Source organism: Crassostrea angulata, chromosome 1 (assembly GCF_025612915.1).
Source record: "Crassostrea angulata isolate pt1a10 chromosome 1, ASM2561291v2, whole genome shotgun sequence".
Lineage (NCBI taxonomy): Eukaryota > Metazoa > Mollusca > Bivalvia > Ostreida > Ostreidae > Magallana > Magallana angulata.
Window position 1 is genome coordinate 27,878,508 of NC_069111.1, and position 23,363 is coordinate 27,901,870.

The 23,363-nt window shown below is 33.7% G+C and overlaps 1 protein-coding gene across 1 annotated transcript; it reads right to left on the reverse strand.

The window, feature by feature from the left end:
- Positions 1 to 4,786: 4,786 nt before the first annotated feature.
- LOC128186815 (uncharacterized) lies at positions 4,787 to 23,320 on the reverse strand. The gene is made up of 45 exons (XM_052856725.1): positions 23,238 to 23,320; positions 22,245 to 22,420; positions 21,723 to 22,031; positions 21,461 to 21,595; positions 21,009 to 21,302; positions 20,619 to 20,894; positions 20,159 to 20,482; positions 19,858 to 19,983; positions 19,207 to 19,527; positions 18,590 to 18,886; positions 18,223 to 18,362; positions 17,788 to 17,951; positions 17,287 to 17,440; positions 16,945 to 17,143; positions 16,601 to 16,845; positions 16,282 to 16,507; positions 15,809 to 16,051; positions 15,597 to 15,725; positions 15,290 to 15,493; positions 14,718 to 14,966; positions 14,129 to 14,330; positions 13,683 to 13,849; positions 13,077 to 13,238; positions 12,565 to 12,693; positions 12,295 to 12,423; positions 11,663 to 11,788; positions 11,203 to 11,325; positions 10,551 to 10,802; positions 10,201 to 10,329; positions 9,936 to 10,061; positions 9,706 to 9,840; positions 9,432 to 9,551; positions 8,995 to 9,243; positions 8,655 to 8,891; positions 8,383 to 8,508; positions 7,856 to 8,116; positions 7,538 to 7,561; positions 7,288 to 7,394; positions 7,090 to 7,154; positions 6,764 to 6,948; positions 6,340 to 6,442; positions 6,199 to 6,218; positions 5,755 to 5,866; positions 5,415 to 5,521; positions 4,787 to 5,073 (listed from the first exon to the last, which is right to left on the reverse strand). The coding sequence occupies exons 2-45, from the start codon at positions 22,390 to 22,392 to the stop codon at positions 5,051 to 5,053; spliced, it is 7,602 nt and encodes a 2,533-aa protein (XP_052712685.1). The 5' UTR covers positions 22,393 to 22,420; positions 23,238 to 23,320; the 3' UTR covers positions 4,787 to 5,050.
- Positions 23,321 to 23,363: the final 43 nt, after the last annotated feature.

Genomic DNA, 23,363 nt, shown 5'->3' on the forward strand with positions numbered 1-23,363 from the left:
CTTATTTTGAAGATATAAAAATCTGTAAAAATATGAATTAAGGGGGTTCATTGGTGTCCTCTCTACAACCATTTATTGCGAAAAATTAACGTTATCTAGCTAATATCTAGCTAAAACAAAAATTTAATTTCTTTAGATAAGTATTTTAGCCATGAATTGACGTTATAAAACACCAACTAACGTTGTCCGACTTATTCTTTAACCATATTTTACAAAGTTAGTCTGTTGATATAATTTATTTCAAAGGACTAGGGAATATTTTACTTCTGATTATGACACTCATTTCTACTGTAAGTTTTAAAATCAAAGCAAATATGTTATTCTTTAACATAGATTGCTATACATGTATTTGGTAACGGTTTGTTCCCGTTTTGCACACATTTGAAAATTAGGTATCGAAAAAATGTGTGCGAAACGGGAATTTGACCAGGTGAGATAATTACTTAATTGCTATAGTCTATATCACAGTTCCTGTAAGGGCAATTACAATGAAATAAATAAAACATATCTACTCGCAATTGATATTTACATTTATTTTATGTTACAATATAACTTGCATAGAAGCACATTTACATTATAATTGACATCCATGTTCTGGAATTTAATTTTAAACATCGATTTGGTCATCAACAATTTCATTAATTTCTTTAAACAAAAAAGATTATCGCAAAAATGTTGTGTATGTAGTGCTTTTGTTTAACTTCCTGCCTTTAGGAAGTACATTTACACGCTACAAGTTTGAAGAGAAAATATCATATATTAGTGTTTATTTATTGCTTTTGCTTACATAAATGGAGGAAATGTGTCTAGTGAAAACGCTGCTAATTATTTTTCATTTATGCTGTGGCTTGAATAATCGAAGAGAATACTATTAGACAAATTAATGTATGGCGATATGATGATAAATAGGCAATTTTATATGCTTCAAAAACTGAAAATATTTTTTCACAAAACCTATCAAATGTAGACCATAATACATACATTTTCAACCTTCTTCAGTTTGAGATATATCAAATCAATATTTAAATTATTATTCTTGTCGGAATTTATTGAGCTGCTGGTTTGAAAATTCAGAAAAATATTTTGTGATAAAGGTCTGTTTCTTTTCATAATAATCTTTCTGTTGATACCAAACAACCAATTATAAACATGCGATTTACATATTTTGCATCTACAATGTAGGTTGTAAAAAGAGACACGGACTACCCCATATGATTGTCCGTGTAGTTTTCCCCTTTATCATATAATTATCCACTGAATCAGCTTCCAATTGGCCCAATTGAAAAAAAAAAAAAATTGGCCCGGGACCAGCAATTTTCCCTCAATTCACCGAGTTTTATATTTAAAGTAAATGGGCAAAAATGTAAAAGTCAAATCATCTAATCCTTACTTTTCTTATCAGTGAGCGGAAATTTAAGACTAAAAATATTAATTTGATCTTTATTTTATCAAATGAAAAAAATTGTGATAGTTATTAGTCTAAAACACAACAAAATATCTATATTCTTCTTGTTTCATGGCGCTGATGAATGAATGATAAAACACAAGTAAAAGTCCAGGTAAAATCTTTGACTGAAAGCAGACTACAATTGCTATCACAACACAATTCACACCTATTGTTCTATACCCAATTATCAAATGTGTGAAAAACGGGAACACACCTTGGTAACTTGTCCCAGCATTTTTAGATTAAGAGAGGTTCAAAACATACAGATTGGGTAAATTTAAATCTATCGATGGTTCTATCATTTAACGAGTATAAAATAATTACATTTTAGGGACATAAAAAATGCTATTTTGAAAACCAGGATGCATTAAATTAAAAAAAAAACCCTGCTTTAACCTATCTCTATTGAAGATGTCCTACCATTTAAATCATTGTTTTAAGGAATTAGTGTGCAAATCTTTTACAATATTAGTAGTTCAATTAGACTTATAAACATGCGCATTTTAACGACATAAATGTACCATTATATTAATTGTTTTAAAAGAATATTATGTTTAATATATCTTTACTAAAGATTTTAGTTACAGTCCAAGGACGCATACACACGTGCAGTCATGTACAGTACCATCATAATGCATTATTATTAAGTGGGGGGAGGAGTTCAATAAATGATATAAAAATGCGATTTTAAATGAGTTTTATATATGTATATAACGTTTACTTATATTGTATTTTAATCACTAAAATATTATGGACATTCACAACAAGTCGTACGTTCATTGCAGACCAGTGTTCTATACATTTAGATATTTTATTATATCATTAAGAGTGCAAACGCAACAATTAATGATATAAGTGTTTGTATCATTAGGGGTTGACCATGTAGCTTTTTTTGTGTGTTTCATTAAACGTTAAGGATGCCGTGCATTTGCGACACTTAATGATAAAATTGTATCATTACATTTTTGACTTCTCCTGAACCATCGGGCTAATTTTAACCAAACTTGCCACAAATCATCATTGGGTAAAGGGGATTCAAGTTTGTTAAAATGAAGGGTCATGCCCTATTTCAAGGGAAAATAAATAGAATTTATTGAAAATTTGGTGATGTTTTTCAAAAATCTTCTTCTCAAAAACCATTTCGCCAGATAAGCTAAAACTTGTGTTGAAGCTTCATCAGAATCATGGTCCCCAGAGTTGGTTTGGGCCACAATGGGGGATGGGGGGTGTTAAAGTTTTACATAGGAGTATATAGAGTTAATCTTTAAAAATCTTCTAGTCAAACACCAATGGGCTAGGAAAGCTGAAACTTGTGTGGAAGCATCCTCAGATAGCGTAGATTCAAGTTTGTTCAAATACTGGTCCCCAAGGGGTAAAGTGGGGCTACAATGTGGGAGGGGGGGGGGGGTCGAAGTTTTACAAAGGAGTAAATAGAGTTAATTTTAAATTTTTTTTTTAGTGAAATACCATTGGGCCAGGAAAGCTGAAACTTGCGTGGAAGCTTTACAGATAGTGTAGATTCAAATTTGTTCAAATAATGGTCCCCGGGGGTTAGGTGGGGCCACAATGGAGGGGGGGGGGTCGAAGTTTTACATAGGAGTAAATAGAGTTAATCTTAAAATTTGTTTTAGTCAAATACCATTGGGCCAGGAAAGCTGAAACTTGCGTGGAAGCATTACAGATAGTGTGGATTCAAATTTGTGCAAATAATGGTCCCCGGGGGTTAGGTGGGGCCACAATGGAGGGGGGGGGGTCGAAGTTTTACATAGGAGTAAATAGAGTTAATATTTAAATTTTTTTTAGTCAAATACCATTGGGGCAGGAAAGCTGAAACTTGCGTGGAAGCATTACAGATAGTGTAGATTCAAATTTGTTCAAATTAGGGTCCCCAGGGGTAAAGTGGGGCCTCAAATTGGGAGGGAGGGGGGTCGAAGTATTTCATATGAGTATAAAGAGTTAATCTTTAAAAATCTTCTAGTTAAATACCATTTGGCCAGGAAAGCTGAAACTTGTGTGGAAGCATCCTCAGATAGTGTAGATTCAAGTTTGTTCAAATCAGGGTCCCCAAGGGGTAAAGTGGGGCTACAATGTGGGGGAGGGGGGTCGAAGTTTTACATTGAAATATAGAGTTAATCTTTAAAAATCTTCTACATAAAAACCTTTGGGTCAGAAAAGCTGAAACTTTGGTGGAAGCATCCTCAAATAGTGCAGAATCAAGTTTGTGCAAATCATCGCGGGTAAGGTGGGGCCACAGTTTTGGGGTCAAATTTTTACATAGGAGTATAAAGAGAAATTTTATTTTCAATCTTCTTCTCAGAAAACGAATGACCAGAAAAGCTGTAACTTGTGTGAAGTGTCATCAGGTAGCGTAGATTCAAGTTTGGTCAAATTATGATCCCCGGGGGTAGGCATGGTAGGGTAGGGGCACGATGGGGAGGGGTTAAATCCATACAAAGGAATATATAGAGAAAAATCTTTTAAAAAAAACAACAACATTTTCTTGGAAAAAATGCAACATTAGTGAAAGCAACCTTAGATAGTGAAAATTCAAATTCATCAAAATCATATTTTTTAGGAGTAGGATGTGAGTACTGTGACATAAAGGAATCAATGATTAACAGAATATCCAGGGGAAAATTGATTTTTTTAAATACAGGATCTGTTAGACTACATTATCCACATTTTTTTGTATTTGACTCAGTAAAACTAATTTTATGATGTATATTGTTGCTCAGATGAGCAATGTGGCCCATGAGCCTCTTGTTTGAGAGAGAGAGAGAGAGAGAGAGAGAGTTTCACTGATACACTATCTTTCATTATTATTTAAAAATTATATCTAATCTCTAGGTGACGATATACATACAACAAATTATGATCGTTGTTTTTTTTTTTTATTGATAGAAAAAAAGGGATTATTATGAGGATAAAGAACTGAGAAAAAAAAAGCAAAAACAGGTTGCATTTGAGATAGATTAATGAAATAAGGAAAATGTTTGATAAATGCCTGCTGTTCGTAATCTTAGAAGATAATTATGTAATTGATTTGTTTACTTTTGTCTGTAGTCCAATATGTTTTTAAGCCTATTTTAGAAAACGTTTTCTGTGTTATATCATTATGCTTCAAAGTTTCTGTTAATTCAAAACATTTATTTGTAAAATAATGCATATACTATACTGCATAATAACATGTAATCAAACGTGGTTAATACAAATTATGTTACCTGCATATTGTCCAATATATAATGAAATATTTAGTGGTAAATGTGTATGTATATATCTATTGCGATTAGCGTTTTTAATTGACTCTTACTACTTGTTTAAAAAAACTGATATTTTCTGGAAAAAACAAATGTGATATAAAGATTTTAATCTAAATAACTTAAAGCTTGAATCCGCTTTCACTGTCGCATACTTATCATGGATGAGAATTGAGATGTACATACACAATTTAATCAAAACAAAATTGACACAAATGGATATGTTTGATGATTTTCATAATTTTGGCTCAATAAAACTTGAAGGAGGAAACAAACAAAAAAAATATTTATTGTATGTTTAAAATCTCTATCAGGAAAGTTGATTGGTGCATTGACTTCTTGTCCATTACTTTTTGCTAGGCCAATCAACTGTAATACAAAAAAAAATTAATTAAAAAATGGTAAAACCAGAATTATTCAATCAACATACTTATATGGATAGAGAACTAAGGGTTATAACAAATTAAATTTGCTTAAGCATTGTTATCGAACTTAAAAGTTACTAATTCATAGGAAGATATATATATGAATATATATTTATATAAGTTAATTACATTAACATATATATATAGCACAGTTTTTGTTTTAAATATTCAAACTCATCTTAATGAAATTGCATCTTTTTCATCAAAACAAGCAGGATGATGGGACCTATGCACGTTGAACATTATACCAACAAAATAATCTAGACCGTTGACTTTTCTTTTTACCTTGTCCAAAGAAAGGACCAAGCGCTTCCATGTCTTCGAAGAAGTTACGTTTAGGTATTTCCTTGCAAACTTTCATTTTCTGAACGTCTGGATCACTTAAACGGATTCTGAAATACAAATGCAACATTTATTAATATGCATATAAGCTTATTTCAACCACCAAGTAAAAGGTTTTAAAATAAATTTTAAGAACATTAACTTTCTATAATATTTAACACGGTTCCAATTACATCAAAAAATGTCCTCTTTCATAAAAATTCGTTCTCAATGAAAGATAGTTACTTTAAACAACATGTAATTAATTATGGCTGGTTGTGTTTGACAAAAAAACCCCACTCACACTTGGACACGATTCGCTGTTTTCTGATGGTAGATCCAACAACCCATCATGGCTATTATGATGAGGACGAATGGAATACTTACTCCAAGATAAAGTAAAAACATTGACGAATCTAGAAAATTCAAAAGCATTGCGAAAAAATTATTGCTTGTCAAAGCCATTTTCAGCAATTTGCTGATGATTATAAGGATGACGATGATGACGTTTGTAAAAGTTTGATTTCATATTTAATCTTCAAAGGAAATTTTTTTTTCACTGCAATAATTGTATCATTCGTCCAGAATCCATAATTTTTTCTTTGATTTTATACAAGAAAAAAACCCTTCCAAATCATACTTTGGACAATGAAATGAATCACATTTGGTAAATACTTAATTAATAATATCATAAAACATGCACGTGTATGTGCTAGTTGATTGGATTTAACTGAGAAACAAACCTTACCTTCGTCAGATGAATCGTCGCTGTGAATATGAAAATATTCTACGTTACAATAACTTGATCATAGCAGTGCTTTGCGCATGCAATTTTCATTGAATTCAACACAAGTATCTATATAGTGCATTATTCTGTGTCAATACTTACACACAAGTTGCTACTCCAGAAGAATCTATACATTTTTTTCCAGACGAACAAGAAGCCCCGAAACTTTTCAACACATAACACGGGGACGCGGAAGAAGATAGGCCTTAAAAATGAGTGAGGAAAATTTTGATAAACTACGATTTATGTCTTATTAATTAACTCCATTTTATACCCTAGATCGTATGTTGTAGGAATTTTTCATTTGTGGTCTTAAAGCAAAAACGATTTGCTGATAACATTAAATTTTACTAAAATATGAAGTATCATTTACTAAAAGTGGCCAGACTACTTCATCTTCGCTAGCCAAGGGTTTCTGATCCGCACCGCTTCTCACGAACGTTCGTAAGAAGCGGTGCGGATCTGAAACCCTGGCTAACGTAGATGAGACTACTTTGAAACAAGGATCTATAAGTAATCTCCTTACTGGTCAGCTGAAGACCGGACTGGTCTTTAATGGTGACGGTCAGTATTACTTGGGTCTGTTGTAACACGGTGATGTTGATTTTACCACTAAGAAGTTGGGTCATGCATTTTGCGAGGTCTGTCTTAAAACTGTCCGAGTTGTTAATGCTCCCAATTATTTCATAGTCGATGATTAGACTCCCAAATCTTCAAATACAAAAGTGAATTCATAGATTTCAAAATTGTAAATTAGATATGTATCAATATTACATGTAGTATATATAACTTAATTAAATATTGTTTTTTTTTTTAATTTTAAATGTATAGGGACTATTGCATATAACTTACCTTACAGACAAGACTTTCACTGAAGAGAATCCATTGACATTTTCTTCTTTGTAAAAAGCGTTCAGCTATGAAAATAATCCCTTTTTCATTAAAATCCCACAATTTTATTACATATATATATAATTCCATTAATTCCCCGAAAAATGAATGATGTAATCATTACATAGTGAAAATACAATAAAAGATATTTCTTCTCACCGATTTTTCATATTCTTCCACGAACTTTTCGGAGTCTGCGAGAAATTCCTGACGCCCGATGTTTGTCTCAAACCTAGCTTCCACCTTAACCTTCGTTTCTATATCACCTTTTAAAGAATATGCCAGTTTATAACACATGAGTGGTACATCATGAAAATGAATAATAAATCATGAATGACAATAAGTGTACAATTTGATTTGTAAATAAAAGATTGTTACAATTGTATTTACGTATATTTATAACTCTTACTTGTGGTATATTCCGGTTTAGGCTCTGTAAAACACAATATTTGTCTTAAATATTTAAATATATAAAGACAATAAAGACAATTTTAAATTTTATTACTTTATTATTTACATTTAAGATCAAATGCAAGCTTATCCAAAAATAAGAATTTTGTTTGCCGAGAAAGCCCCATCCCCTTTTTCGTGGTCAAAGGTACAGTTGAAAAAGTTTTCCAAGGGGTCCTGACCCTCTTCCTCCCCCTCCCCATATGACCAGCGCATGCAACGTATGTCTAAGCTATAACATGACTGTTGCATTAATTAAGGAAAACAATACACTTACCAATACAGTTATTTAGGTCTACTCCCCCATAACGACACTCGCAATGGACAGAGCCAGGGGTGTTCACACAGATTTGTAGCTCCGTGTCGTCACATTCCTTGGTCCCTCTCTTACACTCATCCACGTCTATATCGCAGTCTCGCCCCTCCCACCCCGTCTTACAGGCGCACACCCCCGAGGAACCATCGCATGTTTCTGTATTACTTGTATTACATGTACACGTTTGGGAACACTGCTCTCCGTATGTGAAGTCCTCGCAGGCTGTTATTTTTGAAAGAGAGAACCATAAAAATACCTGTAAGTTCTTCAATCAAATTTATATGAAAATATACTTAAACTAAAGAACGGGTTTCACTAACTGAATTTGTAAGAATATAATTACTAGAATATAAACCTTAATAAATGTTTCAACAAACAAACTCGGATACACTTGAATTAGTCATAAAGTTATTGGTCCATTTGTATTCAGTTTTTGCATACGCTGAGTAGGTAAACAGGTGTGGGAAAATATTTTTTTTGTTTTGTACCTGTGCATTCATGACCATCTCCTTTGAAACCTTTATCAGGACATTTGCAGGTATAGCTGCCAATTGTATCCGTACAGGTGGCATGGGGTGAGCAGGTATTGCTTCCATCAGAACATTCGTCAATATCTGTTACAACATGTGGAATACATGTATTTCAGTGGTTGTTAATTCTATTTTTGCATAAACTGACTATTCAAAACTAATACAAGTAAAACAGATCTAGAAGCACAAAATTCAGATGATATAGAAGTACAATAAGAAACATTTCTAACTGTGACAATCCATCTGTGTTGTAGAATTGAGTAGAAATCCATCCCTGCAGTAACATCTAAAACTACCCGGTAAATTCTCACAGTCGTGGCACTTTGCTTGCTGACATTCATTTATGTCTTCACAGTCTTTCTCATTTTCATCAAGTTTGAAGCCATCATTACAAGCACACGCGTAACTTCCTTCTGTATTCACACATTTCTGTGGGCAAATGGTTGAATCTTGGCATTCATCAATATCTGCGTACATAAATAAACAAAATTGGGTTTACAATTGACAGCAACCGAAAACAAGTTTTGCAAAATAAAACCCCAAAATGATTCTAAGGATAATCTTTCATACCTAAACATTGTTCATTGGATTTGTTAAATCCTGGTTTACATTCACATCTATAGGACCCTGGGGTATTCAAGCAGAGTTCGTGACCTCCATGACAAGGACTCGTTAAACATTCGTTTACGTCCTGCTCACAAGTGTCCCCTGTCCACCCTAACTCACAGACACACCCATCTATATGGTGGCATGTCTGGGCGCCACGCCCACATTTACACGGTGTCTCACAGTTTTCGCCGTAGAAATGCTCGTCGCATGCTGTGTGATAATAAAAAGGGATATGAAACGCAGTTTCATTTATGTCATTTATATTTATATCTAAAGCTCAAAATTATGTATTGCATGATAAATTGTTGTATTATCATTTTGATCAGTAAAAGACATTAAGATACAGAAAATACAGTACATATTACTTTTCACAATACAACTCTTTAGAAATAACGCACCTTCGCAAGATATTCCATCGTTCTGAAGTCTGTATCCAATGGCACATCCACATTCAAATGAACCATCTGTGTTTGTACAGTTGTGGACACAGTGGTTATTGCTGCTGCACTCGTTGATGTCTAGGAATAAATAAAATCTATATCGATTCCGTATTCTTAAAGTTCAAGATTAATTGTTCCAGTCCTTACTAAATCATTGGAGTTAGCAACACATGTAAATAAACGAAAATCGAGCAAGAATTAATAGCATAAAAGTGAAAATTTCTTAGGATACCAATGCATGTTGTCCCGTCGCCACCAAGTTGGTAACCAGATTCACAGAAACAAACCCCTGATGCCGGGTCCAGACCTTGTTGCCGACACGCATAACTACAGTTGAGGCCAGGGAAACGGGCACACGTGTCCTTAACTGGAATGTTTATGTAGGAGGAAATCAATCAATCAATCGAGAGAGAGATAGAGAGAGAGAGAGAGGGGGTCACGCATTTTTTGTTACAAACCAACCTTTTTCGCATGTCTCCCTGTCATCTAGTAAAGTGAATCCATAGTAACACGCACAATTGAAGCCGCCATCTACGTTAATGCACATCTGAGAACAGCCATGGACGCCCGTTTCACATTCGTTTATATCTAATATAAAATCAAATAAAGTTTTATTCATAACCATAAAATTAATTTCTTTCCCGTTCCATTGATATTTTGTAACAAATCTTGATTTATTACACATTTGATATTATTAAGTGATATTATTATGGAGAAAAAAAGTAACCTCCACACGCGCCGTTTTTCATCTGAAATCCTTTCTGACATTCACAAGAGTAATTGCCGTGTGTATTGCGACAGACTGTGGTGGACTTTGGGCAGTCGTTCAAACCCATATCAGCGCACTCGTCAATATCTGTAAATCGAGCGCTTTAGTTACTCTAAATATCCATTTTGAAAAAAATATTACAATAAAAAGATATAATGTATACATAAAATTTAGATAATGTATTACATACATTTATAAAAATGATTCCACTGAGTATTATGAATATATTTTGACATTATCAAAACATAAATAGACAAATATAGAATTGCCAAAAAATTGTCTACGCCTAATTTAAAATAAAAGCCCACCTTCGCATTTATTATCCAGCAATTCGAAACCATCCCCGCAAGTACATGAGTAGGACCCCTCGAGATTCTGGCATATTTGGTTGGAGCCGCATATAAATGGATCTGTGGTACACTCATCGATGTCTTCGTCACACTTCTCCCCCGTCCACCCCGACAGACAGACACACCCGGTTGCTTCGTCACATTTGTCTCCCCCAGGACCACACTCGCACACTTTGCTGCAATTTTGGCCATAGTTTGGAAGTTCACAACCTGTCAAAAAAAAAACACTGAGAGAAAATCCAATTTGTGACAAACAATATCTACGTATTTGTCTTGTATTTTAAAATTATTTTTTCAAAAAAACTATAATTTTATGAATGTTATATTTTCACAAAATTATCTAAATATCGGATAAGTTTAAGAGAGAAGTAAAGCACCTCGAACATGCGTGGATTAAAAGGTGGTTCGGAGTATCTTCCTGGTTTTGAAAATTTTCTCAATTACAATATGTAAAAGTTATACAAAGTTGACCCTATCCCCTCTCTCCCACCCAACCCCGAAAACACACAACTATATATTAGTTATAGTTTCTCAGATTTTTGAGAATATACATAAGTATATTATCAATTATTAGAAAAGACTTCAAAGCATGTTATCATTCATTTTTCACCTGTGCAGGATGTTTTGTCCTCATTTAGAAAATAGCCAGGTCTGCAGGTACAGTTAAACGATCCTTCGGTATTGACACAGCCTTGCTCGCACGGTGATGTAGAAAGCTCACACTCGTTGAGGTCTGAAGAGTGAAATAATATGTGATTGAAAAGACTTTTAAAGTGTTTCAGAAATTAAATCAAATCATTTTTTTTTTAAATCGTATGTGATGTAAACAGTATTAAATAGTTCATAAACATAAGTGTTTTAGAACATGCACAAATCGATTTTGTGAAATCGTATGTGATGTAAACATGATTTATTCAAAATTAGCCAAGCAATACTGAGGCTGCATTAGTGATAGAAGAATAATTTGAAGTTTAATCAAACGCAGTGAAACAAACTGAGAGACACGCTCTAGCAATCATGTAAATAAAAAAAATGACTATACCGCTTTCGACGGAGTGTTTCATGTATACCTTTGCAACTGATTCCATTTACAGCCAGTTGGAATCCCAGTGGACATTCACATTTAACTGTTCCTGTTTTGTTACTGCAGGTGTATTCACATTTCTTGTCATAATCCTTACAAGGCTCACTATCCGCTTTCAATTAAAATTCAAAAATTCAATATAAACATTAATTTGCTTTTACATGCATATGAAATATATCGTCAACCGTAGTAATAAGCATTCTGTTACGATATAAAAACTGAGAATTGTATGCAGTATACAGGGTTTTTTTGTCCTATATACCGGTAATTTCGCCATTTTGCACTTGTAAATAGTTTCGCCCTTCTTGAATCAGCTCAGACACAATTGTGTTTAAAGAGAGATAATTTGGGGACTTTGGAGTTCGCCTGCTGACAAAGAGGGCGAAAGGGGCGTCTATTTCCCCGTGTATAGTACTTTGTAAAAAAAGTCAATATCGCAGTTTGTGTAATCTAGATGTGGTATGTAAATACGTCATGTAATTTATTAGTTTATTTAAATTGATTGTTTACATTTTGTAGTTTTTTTTGTAATAATAATTTGATAATAATTTGATATATATATTTTTGACAACCCGATTACTATGAATTTTAAAAAATATTTTAATGGAGGCCATTCACCTGCTTTCTCACACGAACGTTGATCTGATTGTAAGGTGAAGCCCGAGTAACAGCTACACGTGAAAGAGCCAGGTGTGTTCTGACATATCTGTTCGCAACCCGAGGTTCCAATCAGACATTCATCAATATCTACATGTATAGATCATATAATAAAACGAACACGCACATATATTAAAAAAACATATAAAAATGACAAGAACCATTTACCCATTATTTTCACAATATAATTTCTTCAACACCGGCACTTTTTTCATGCATCTGATGCTTTACCTTTGCAATGGTTATCCGTTTTCTTATATCCTGGAAGACATTGACAGATATACCCGCCCTCTGTATTCTCACAGGTCTCCACTGAGGCGTTACAGTCATTTCCGCCAGCCAATAAACACTCATCTTTGTCTGAAAAGATAAAAAAAAAATTGTGTTATTTTTAAATTTTATGAAATTTTGAAAAGAAAATGAAAACGCAATTCTAAATTTTTACCTAATATTTTATGTAAGTTTTAAAACAACACAAAGTATGACTCTAAATAGAATTTAAGAATTACTAGACTAATTATACAATGTTGAAAGTGGTGAAAACCAATTTTTATTTGCATATGCGTAACTTTTGCAAGGTTTGCGCAAGGACCTTCGCGAATGTTTTTCATCGCGAACTACACTTTAAAGGCTAAAATTGTTGAAGATCGATATTGCAAAAAAGAATTGCTGCAAATAATTGTACCATTTTGCAATCGTGTAACAAAATCGTAGCAAATTGAAGTTTGTTTACAGTATTTTACCAAAACAGTCAGCATCGACTTCGTCATAGCCCGGGGGACAAGCTGAGCAGTTGTAACCGCGACCAAGTACAGACTCCTCTTCGGGGGTTAGGTCCGTGCACTCCCTGTCTAGAGAACAGGGGTCTTCCAGACAGGCATTCGTCTCATTTTCACAATTGTCACCTAAAACAAATCATTCCGATAAAGCTATAAACATAAATAATTTTGCAATGCATTGAATTCTCCATACATCTCCAACAAAGAGCGACGGTCTTCGTTTTGTTGCAATGATGTAATTTACAACGTAGTAAAATATAACCTTGTATTTTGCTAAATTACCGTATATATCCTGTAATTTTCGCGGTGATCTAATTTTCGCTTTCTTCGCGACCTCTTTTAGATTATTATTTTTAGATTAATGAATACGCAGAAATTATATCCTGTATCATTTTCTATAAGGAACTTTTTAAATCACTAAAAATAACAGACGCAAATTAAAAATGTTTCAGATTTTCCCCATTTTCGCAAGTTTTGTGACACGCGAAAAAAAAATACGGTAGTAAAGATATGCTGCAAAAACATAATGATTTGTATGAAATAGATGTTAATTAAGCGGTGGCAACATACCAAAATATCCAGGATCGCAGTCACATGCTACTTTGCGGAATTTATTTTCCTCTGAGGACAATAAGTTGTCAAAATCACAGTTTCCACGGTTACTGCACCCACTACACATGTTGACAAAAACGTCCAGAACTGGTGACTGTACACCCATATCATCTTCCGCGAGCAACCTAAACCCCCAAACAGTCAGTTAGTTATATATCCCTCTTTTAAGGTTAATGCTATACCAATCATATTTTGTAGCTGATAACATTTGAAAGCGGTTAAAACATTCACATTATCTAAGTAAATTTAAAAAGTTTTTTTTTTATAATTTCAAATTGATATAACATAGTACTTGTAATTGATGAATTGATGAATTCTAAAACATTAGACAAACATTCGAAATAGAATGTAAAGTTTATTTTTAAAAAAAATATTGAACTTTTAAAAACAAAGTTGTGTAATACTGGATTTCGGAAACGCTGTCATTGGTCGGTGTCCATGTTGCGATCCCCGTTTGATTGTCAAGGACGAAGTTGTCGGGTTGTTTCAGTATGACGAACAATGGTTCAGCTTGACCATCGTCAGAGATGTTAAAACTTATCTCCACCGTCTGGTTTACTTGGACGTTAATGGTAGTGTTCCCGGATATTTGCGGTGTTTCATTTTCTGATTAAATATATTTGCATAAATATTTATACATGTATGTCATTTCAATTTTTGTATGCAATCAAAATCGCCATATTTTTTTAATTACTTTCCTCCTTAAACTCCTACAAAAAATGTCGTGTTAAAGAAAACACACATGCGCGGATCTAGAAGGGGCGGGGTCAGGGAGTCTAGACCACCCCTTCAAAATTCAAATTTCTTTCAATTACATTAGAAAATTACCAAAAATATGCCTCAGACACCCCCACACCCCATGAAAAACTCAAATAACCGTCGGACCCCCCACCATCCCCCCGAAAAATTTTCTTGATCCGCGCATGACAGACATTAAATGTTTTAACAATCTGGAATACGTAAATTACTATACGTTAATACAATTTTATATACCTATCTCAGCAATATTCTTTTTAGCTTTTTCCTCAGATTTCCCGGATGACAAAGCTAGTTCTAGGTCTCCCGTGGCCAGATAGTCCGACACACATGACGAGGAAGGGCGTGGACCGCATTTAGCTTTGGCATTATTTAGACGACTTTCGTCAACTTCGTCCACAAACATGGGAACAAACTCGGGGTGGAAGAAATCTTTGAACGTCAGTCCATCCTCGTATTGGAATAGAGAAGTTTCTTTAACTGACCCTTTTAGAAAAGTAAATAGCAAATTTTCATAATTCAAGCGTTGTTGCGATTTTTAAAATACTTTTTAAAACCATCCTGATGTAGACTATATAATAAACTTCCAAAGATAGTTATTTACAGTTGATATTGTGACATAATTTGTTTTGGATTGCAAGTTACAGGTTCGTGTGTGTGTAATTTTCTTCATTTATTTTTACGAATAATTATTAAGGTTCACGGATGAGGGATCCAAACTTTATACCAACTACAAAACTGTCATATATGACACAGAAACCCAAGGTTCATTTGTTAATGATAGAAATTCAAAATAAAAATAAACTTGCAGTGCTGTCCAAAGTTGTAAAATATGTCTCTTTCTGTTTTCGTTGCGTTCTCATTTAACTCTGTTCCATTTGGCAGCATAAAGTCATTGCTTTCTATGTCATCAAAGTTTCCCATCAAACCGGAAGTCAGTCCTTTGTATTTTTTATTCACAAGTGTTTCACAAAGCAACAGGCGCTTTTCAATGCTTATCTTTACTGTGATTACTAAAATTCAAATTATACATGAAAGTAAAAAAATTATACTAAAAGAAAGAAATACACATAAACAAACACAAAACAATCAAAGACTAGAGAAATTATAACCTACGGGGCTTAAGAAATAGGGCGGAAATTTTTTCCCCGTCCCAACGAATGGAAATGTTTGCCGTCAGCAGAGTGTAGTTTGCGTTTTCAAACTGCTTGGTAAGATCTCTACCATTTGCCTTAATAATCATACCTAGAACAGAACGAAATTGGTCATCTCAAAGAGAAAGAAAATCAATTTGAAATGAGCGATTCTCCTTTTGAAACGACATTTACTTTTCTTGTCATGTGACATCTCAACCTGCATGTTGGTACCAGTCTGGTCTTGCGCTACAAAAGCACTAAATACTGTTGCATTTGATTTCCCGCCATTTTGAGCAGTGGCAAGTTCAGTTCGTGCTTGAAGTTCAAATGTTGTTGTACTGGTATTTATTTTCAGCAGAGTGTATTCCCCGTACCCATTGAATGTATACAGTTTACCATCAAGTGTTGTGATATGTGGATCTCCAAACATTCCAGCTTTATAACGAAAAATACAAAGCACATGAGTTTAAATGTAGTAAACAACATCTTAAAAACATCATAAAAACATAGTTTTCAGCAATCGAAAAAAGTAAAATACCATTTCACTGTAAATTGTTAATTAGCCTTGATATTTGTTTTTGATGTTGAATTTTTTAAGTTTTAACGTTTAATTTTATCGACTCTGTCTCTGTCTCTCTATCTCTGTCTCTCTCTGTATTTAATACCTGGGGCAAAAGGTGATCTTCGATAACATCCTGGGATCGGAAGTACAAAGTAATACAAATCGCACTGCTGCGTACTGCAGCAAACACGTTTAGGATTGAAGTCATAATTAATGTGTTTGTGTTGGTCTAAGAATGGACTGAATTGTAACCTGGTTCCAGCTAGCGGCATCGACCTTTCCAGCGGTCCTAAATTTTCAGTATTAGCGTACATCTTGAAACAACATTCCTAAAACAAACACACCGAAAATAAAGAACTAAACAATGCCAAAAGTTACCCATGCAGTGTCAATAATAAAAATTTTTAATTAAAAGTTCTTACAGCGTTATCATCAACCAATACGGAGGCGAAGCACAGTATTCGATTTTTCCTGTCAAATCGGCTGATGGCAAAACGTGGATCAAATCTGAGGAACCGAGTATCGCAAGGACATTCGATTTCATTGGCCATAAGCTGCTCACGTATCTTACTCCCTCGGGTATAGTTATACCACAATTGACACGCCCTTGCATCCCTTTTTGCACGAACCCCTTCGGTCATTTTGTAAATAAAAAGACCACGACCGCCTATAAAGACATAACGCATGAATCAAAACTAAATCAAGTGAGACCGTAAAAACTTCGGTTTACATTGGCTATGGATATTCATTTCAGTTAATTAGTTACCTCTATTTCCAGGCATAACTGTCATTCGGCATAACACACCATCCTTGTTCGAAAATGGGTTCCGCACAATGATGTCGTTGTACCGATATCCTACGGAGATCTTACGATTCTTCTTAGGCTTAAGATTCACATCAACGTAATTAAAAACAACAAAGGTGTTGTCACCGTCAGAAATAAGATAGCATTGGAAAGTAACTTTCTGTAAAGAAAAAAACCCCATTATTTAATTGATCACAAAAAAGGTTTTATTAATCATAAAGTACTGTTCAACGAGACATATGATTGTTATACGAACATAAAAGTAAAGACAAACGAATTGCATTAATTTTAGTGATAATTAACCTCTTCTTTTTTCATTCCATTTACTGTCATATTTTCCCATGTGACTTTCACAAGCCAACTAGCTTCAAAGTTTCCAAAGTCTCTGAAATGTTTCTTAATGATATTGTCTGCCTGTTCCATGAACATGACATCGACATCATCTGCTTTGGGTCCCCTTGAAATATTATAAAACGTGTGATACAGTGTACGAAAAAATACTGTATACAGGGAAATATTAGCCCCGTTTTATTTTCGCCTCTTTCGCACTCGTTGTAAACGGGCGAATTTAAGACTGAGCAATTTCCGATGTCTTCAATCAATTTTCTTTAAACACAACTGTGTTTTGGCGAATTCAAGACGGAGCGAAACTTGAAGTGAAGCAAGTGAAGAAGGGCAAACATTACACGGGGCGAAAATAACCCTGTATACAGTATTTCAAACAAATACAATATGGAATGTCACAAAGTTTATAAACCACATAAAAACAAACAAAACAACAAAACGTGATTATCGGTCAGATACCTTGAATACGTGTTATAGTACACCTTCCCAACTTTTCCAACTGAATGTAACACTGTCCAGAAAGGGAAAAGTATTTTTTCTCCCGAAAGTTTAGAGGAATCAAGTTCTTGTATATTCGGACTGTTAAACTTGTCTCCAAGTCCAATTACACCATTAGAGCCGATCTAAACAAAGACCATGCAAAACAAACACTTTTAATCTTCTGAATACACGTCAACTATATGTAATAATTCTTCTCCCTTAGAAACGTAAAAGATAAAATGTATAATGATTCTGAATAAGTTTGCATAATGTTTCATCTCTTTTTTCCAACTGCGTATATGCTTTAACCAGTGCAGTGATGTTACGTTTTTAGTTGCAAAAAAGCAAACTATAAATTAACAAGCAAACATTCAATGTTCGTTAAAACGTTAAAATTTGAATGGTTGAACGTACTACTACGGAGTTGAATCCGTCGTCAGATCCATCCCCGACATAAACAGTAATCGGTGATTTTAGAGGTGTACTTGTCTTTTTGCCTTGTAGAATATAGTCTTCATCTCCATACGGCAAGTATATCTTTCCAGAATATTTAACTACAATTTGGCAATAAATATTTACAGTCAGTTTAAACATATTTTATCTTTTACAACATACACCATAGCATTGCATAGCAATGAAATCTCTTTGCTTAGCATTGGAATCTCATTACATGTAAAAGTAATAACTGCTTTATAAGTATATATACGTGTATGTATTGCTTTATATTCTTGAGCTACATTGATATAATATTCAATCTAATAATTTGGTTATGATAACATACTATCAGTTGTTTGTATTGAATTTACAGAGGGAGGACTCTCTTTAGATCCATGGGTTGGATAGTTAATAGTATAACCATAACTTATCGCAGTTATGGTCACTTTATAAACCGTTAGGGGCATCAGAAGAGAATTCCATTGTATTTCTGGTAGGTATCCTCTCGTGTATTGTGTCTGGTCACCGACGGTCACTTTGTATCGGTTTACAAAGCTTGTCGATGATTTCTCCCACTTTAAGTACAAGTTATCTGCCGAGAAATTGCTCTGGCTCCGAATGATTGCTCCAGGCTGAGTGGGATCTGCCAAAAAAAAAAAAATAAGATATTAAATTAGATATTTAGCTTATTTTAAATGTTTCTCCGTCTTATTAACATCATTGCTTGAAATTTTAAAAAGAAGCAATATGACTCTTTCTGTTTCCGTTTTTCTCCTCTATTTAAAAAAACCCGCATAGTATACCAAATTACAATTAGTACGATATAATATCAGTTTAGTTTATTTGTAGGGCTATCCAACTTGTTTAGATCAACTAGGAGAAAAACCTTGATAATATATAACATATAATGCATAAAAATAACGTTAGGCTTACGAACTGATTAATACCAATTTATCATCTTACCTAATATGATATGTTTTGAAGACTCTTCTACAAAGATGTTCTCCTTTGGATTTCGTAATTCAGCGAGTGTTCGAACAGTTGTCCAATACATTCTCCCTGGTTGTAGTTTTAAGGTGCACGGTGATCTGTACTTGGTTTCCATTCCAACAAAATCAATACCAGACCTTTTTTCGTAACTGATTGATTGTTCCCTCCATGAAACTTCATAACCTTTAACAAGATCTTGATCTCGAGACGGTCGTTTCCACTGAAGCGCAAACCCAGCTTCAAAACCACATGAAAAGCTTTTGATGTCAACTGTCGTTACTTCTAGGTAGGATCCTAGATTGTATTGACAACAAACAGATGCAGTTTTATATAAATATCAACTTAAATAATAAACTTAAGAAATGTACACAAATAAACATTGTATTTATGCATCTGAAGTTGATGAAACAAATTGGATGAATCAATGACTTTGAAGACTCTGAATTTATTTATTTAGATTTACGTCATCTACAGGACTGTGTTACTATCCATGGTAAACTCATTTTGTTGAAATCATAAAGTTTATTTTAAGTAACGCATTATAACGCCAGATGTAACTAATGTCCATATAAAGAAGACATGAACTTAAATGATGCCAGAGTATATAGCTTGTGTAATACTTACTTGGAAAACAACGAGAATTTCTTTGGTAGTACCGGGAATTACAGAGACACTTGCCAGACTGGCAAGTCATGCTTGAACGATATAGACATTCCTGACTATGATTGCAAGATGCATAATACTTTAAACCTGTAAAATATGAAAGTAAATTAATTGTTTAGTTCAAATCATTTGCAAATAAATTCAAATATGATACTTGTATAAACGTAGTTTTCAAACCCTTAAGCCATTTTATTATCCTTTTTTAAAGTGATACAATGTGTATTGAAGAATTAATTTTTTTTTGGTAACAAAAATAACATACTTCCGATTACAGACAACGTCCTATTGTAGCTTGTCCCCCATCCTTCGGAGTTTCTTGCTAAGCAACGGTAAGAATTTGCATTGTCATTTTCAAAAGTAACTCTACTGATTTGCAATTGAGGATTGCTACTATCGACTGTACTGCCTTGAAGTCTGCTGAGATTAATATCTATATCGTCTGCTGTCGTTCCGCGAATCTTTTGCCATTTCACTTCAAGAATCGGCGGGAAATGAGATTGAAGCTGAATGGATGCGTTGGCTTTTAGATTTGTTAAGTAAGAAATGTGGTAGAAAGGAGAGAAAGAAAGAATAACCTTCGGAGTACCTGAAAAATAGTACAAAACAGTGCTAATTTGTTAAATCATTGAACATTTAGTTTATAAAATACTATATAAAATATGAGAAAGATGTTAATACTATGCACATAGTAGATAAAGCATGTAAATAAATAATCTACTTACGGATAGTGGTTATTTCTTCGGTGTACAGAACACTTCGTTTTTCGTAGTTGAAATCGTACCAACTAATAGCCTGAATTGTTACATTGTACTTTGTTCCAGGTTCCAGTCTCGAAGTCCAGTCAATGAAGTTGCCAGTAGATAACTTTGAATTTCCATTTATGGTTACTTGGTACCTGTCGACGGAAGTGTTTAACAAAGGCAGACCCCAGTGGAGATGTACTTGCTCAGGATGAAAATTACTTCGACTTCTGTTAATGGCACCAGGAGGCAATGGTTCTAGGTACAATTAATAATAAATATATTTTATCTTAATTGAAGAAACCCTGCTGCTCTTTGGAACTATAATTAATATCATATTTAACGCAAGGAATCTGAACAAAAAATACATACCTACAACAAGGTGTAAAACTTCACTCTTAATGTAAATCGTCTTTTCGACATCGTTGAGATACACAATGGAAGTAATATTCGCATAAAATAAATGCCCAGGTACAAAATGTGCGTCGATAAGATATTGATTGTCTCGATTTACGGATTTGTTAACACTAAAGGATCCACTGTTCTCGGAAATTTCAAGGAAGTATTCCTGGATAAGATTGGCGCCTTGTAACGGGTCTTTCCAATCAACCGCCATGGATGTTGAGGAAATATTACTTGTTGTAAATACTGCTTTAAGAAGTGACTCTACAATTGATAAAAAATAATATAAAATTAACAGGATAGAATGCTACAAGTCTGAGAAAAACATCAAACAGTCATACCGGGCTATTTCAAAAAAAAAAAATTGCAAAAAAACCTTTTTATTTTTATTTACATATAAATCATCGTTTAAGTAAACTTACGAGATAGGCATTTTCTCTCATGGGCGTAAGCATAAGAAGGGTCACAAAAACACTTTTTGTGTTTATCTGAACAAATTAAACTTGTTCTTTCATTACACTCTCTCGTCAGATTGCAGGCTTTGCCATACTGTAAAACTAATACAAAATGATATAAATAACGATGACGTTCGATATTATTACATGTTTAAAAGATCATTTGTCGATTAGGTTAAATAAATGGCTACCAAATTGCTAGGAAATGATTTAGTTGTTAATTACTTACTTCCCCGGACCTTTCTTAATTCTACCTTGGTACTCGAGCACCAACCGTCTTGGATCCTAACTTGAAATCGATAAAAGCCTTCATCGTCGAATTTAGCTTGATTGATAAACAGCGTCAGGTTAGGCAATAGTGTGCTTCCCATGTATTTTTCTACGTGAATATCGATGTTTTCTGTTGTCCCATTTCTTATTACTTGCCACCTTGCCTGTAGACTGGGTTCAAGTTTTGCCTCATCAAAACCCTTAAATATTGCTCGTCTTCCAAAATCGGTTTCCAAAAACGAAGGAGCCAGAAGCATGAATGGACAGACTGTATTGTATAAAACAATAGTTATATACAGTCTCTAAGAAAATAATTACAGTCGATAAGGTTATGGAATGAGAATAAACTTGACTAAAAATTGCACGCCAAATTAATTTTTTTAATAATTTTAATAATCATTTAAATTAAATCTGTTGGTTGGTATATGTGCGCGTATTGCATGTAGTATATTAAACAAGAACAATGCTTTTATATGCATACTTGTTGCATTAGCCGTGACGGTCGGATTTGTTGTTGTCATGTCTTGCGCTGACGTCATGGGAGTGGTATTTGTCAGGATACAAAGTATCAAAAACACCGAGGAAATAAAATCTTTCCCGGTCATTTTGGAGTCTTTTAAAGATCTCATGGTATTACTTCATCTTTGGATCGGAAAACTTATGTAAAAGAACAAGTACAGTGCAAGTCTTAAATTTAAAGAAAAAAGCTAAGGATGTTTAACTTCAGAATATTTCTATTTCATATAAATTTTGTATCGAATGTGTAATATAATGAATATGGACTATGTATAGTGAATAGGTCAACTATAATATTTTAAACACAAGTATCATATGTTGTTAACATGTGTCGTCATTTGACTGATTGATTAACCGAAATAAAATCAAAGTCATAGAAAGGCAATTACATGTATATGGTCTATTTTGTGCCCGGGCATTTACTCAGAATAGTATATATGTTAACTTTGTAATTTATACTTGATATACATGTAGTATTGCTAAATATTCGAGGAGGGAAAATTTACAGCGATATTTCTATAATAAAAAAAACGAAAGATTATACAATTTGGAAAAAAAATATCTAGTAAAATATCAAAACGAACAAAAATTCGAACCCCCATACACCACCCCTCTAAAATTTTAATAGGGGAACAAATTCTTATATGTGTTACCAAAGCGAAATCATTTTGACAACAAATGAGTGTTGTTTTACTTTTTTAGATTGGTTTGCCTTGAAGAAGGACAAAATATATTTTGGCTGACAACTTTAAATCCAGTTTTACAAATATTATTTCATTTGTTTCAGTGCACGCGTTTATAACTTGCACAAGATGTTTAGCCTAAAAGATATCGAATAAATATCGAAGAAAATTTAGTTTAACAGGAGATGAACTTCATATTAAAAAAATGCTTTTAAGAATTTATTTTTTGCCATGCGAATTACCAAGCACTGCATAATAATCAGCCATCTACTTACCTTGCTTGTGTCATTCTATCGTGTTTCCTGTCCACCCCTTGTACTTATAGGTAGCTTGCTTTAAAAAACTTTAAAACTGGCCAATGGAATGCTAGAAAGATAACATTTTAAGGTGGCTCTATACAC

Coding starts and splice junctions, on each gene's coding strand:
- LOC128186815 (XM_052856725.1), bottom strand. CDS start 22,392: ATGAGATCTTTAAAAGACTCCAAAATGACCGGGAAAGATTTTATTTCC. Junction 11,789..12,294: donor ACGTTCGTGTGAGAAAGCAG/GTGAATGGCCTC, acceptor TTTAATTGAAAG/CGGATAGTGAGCCTTGTAAG. Junction 5,867..6,198: donor CGACGATTCATCTGACGAAG/GTAAGGTTTGTT, acceptor TGAATTTTCTAG/ATTCGTCAATGTTTTTACTT.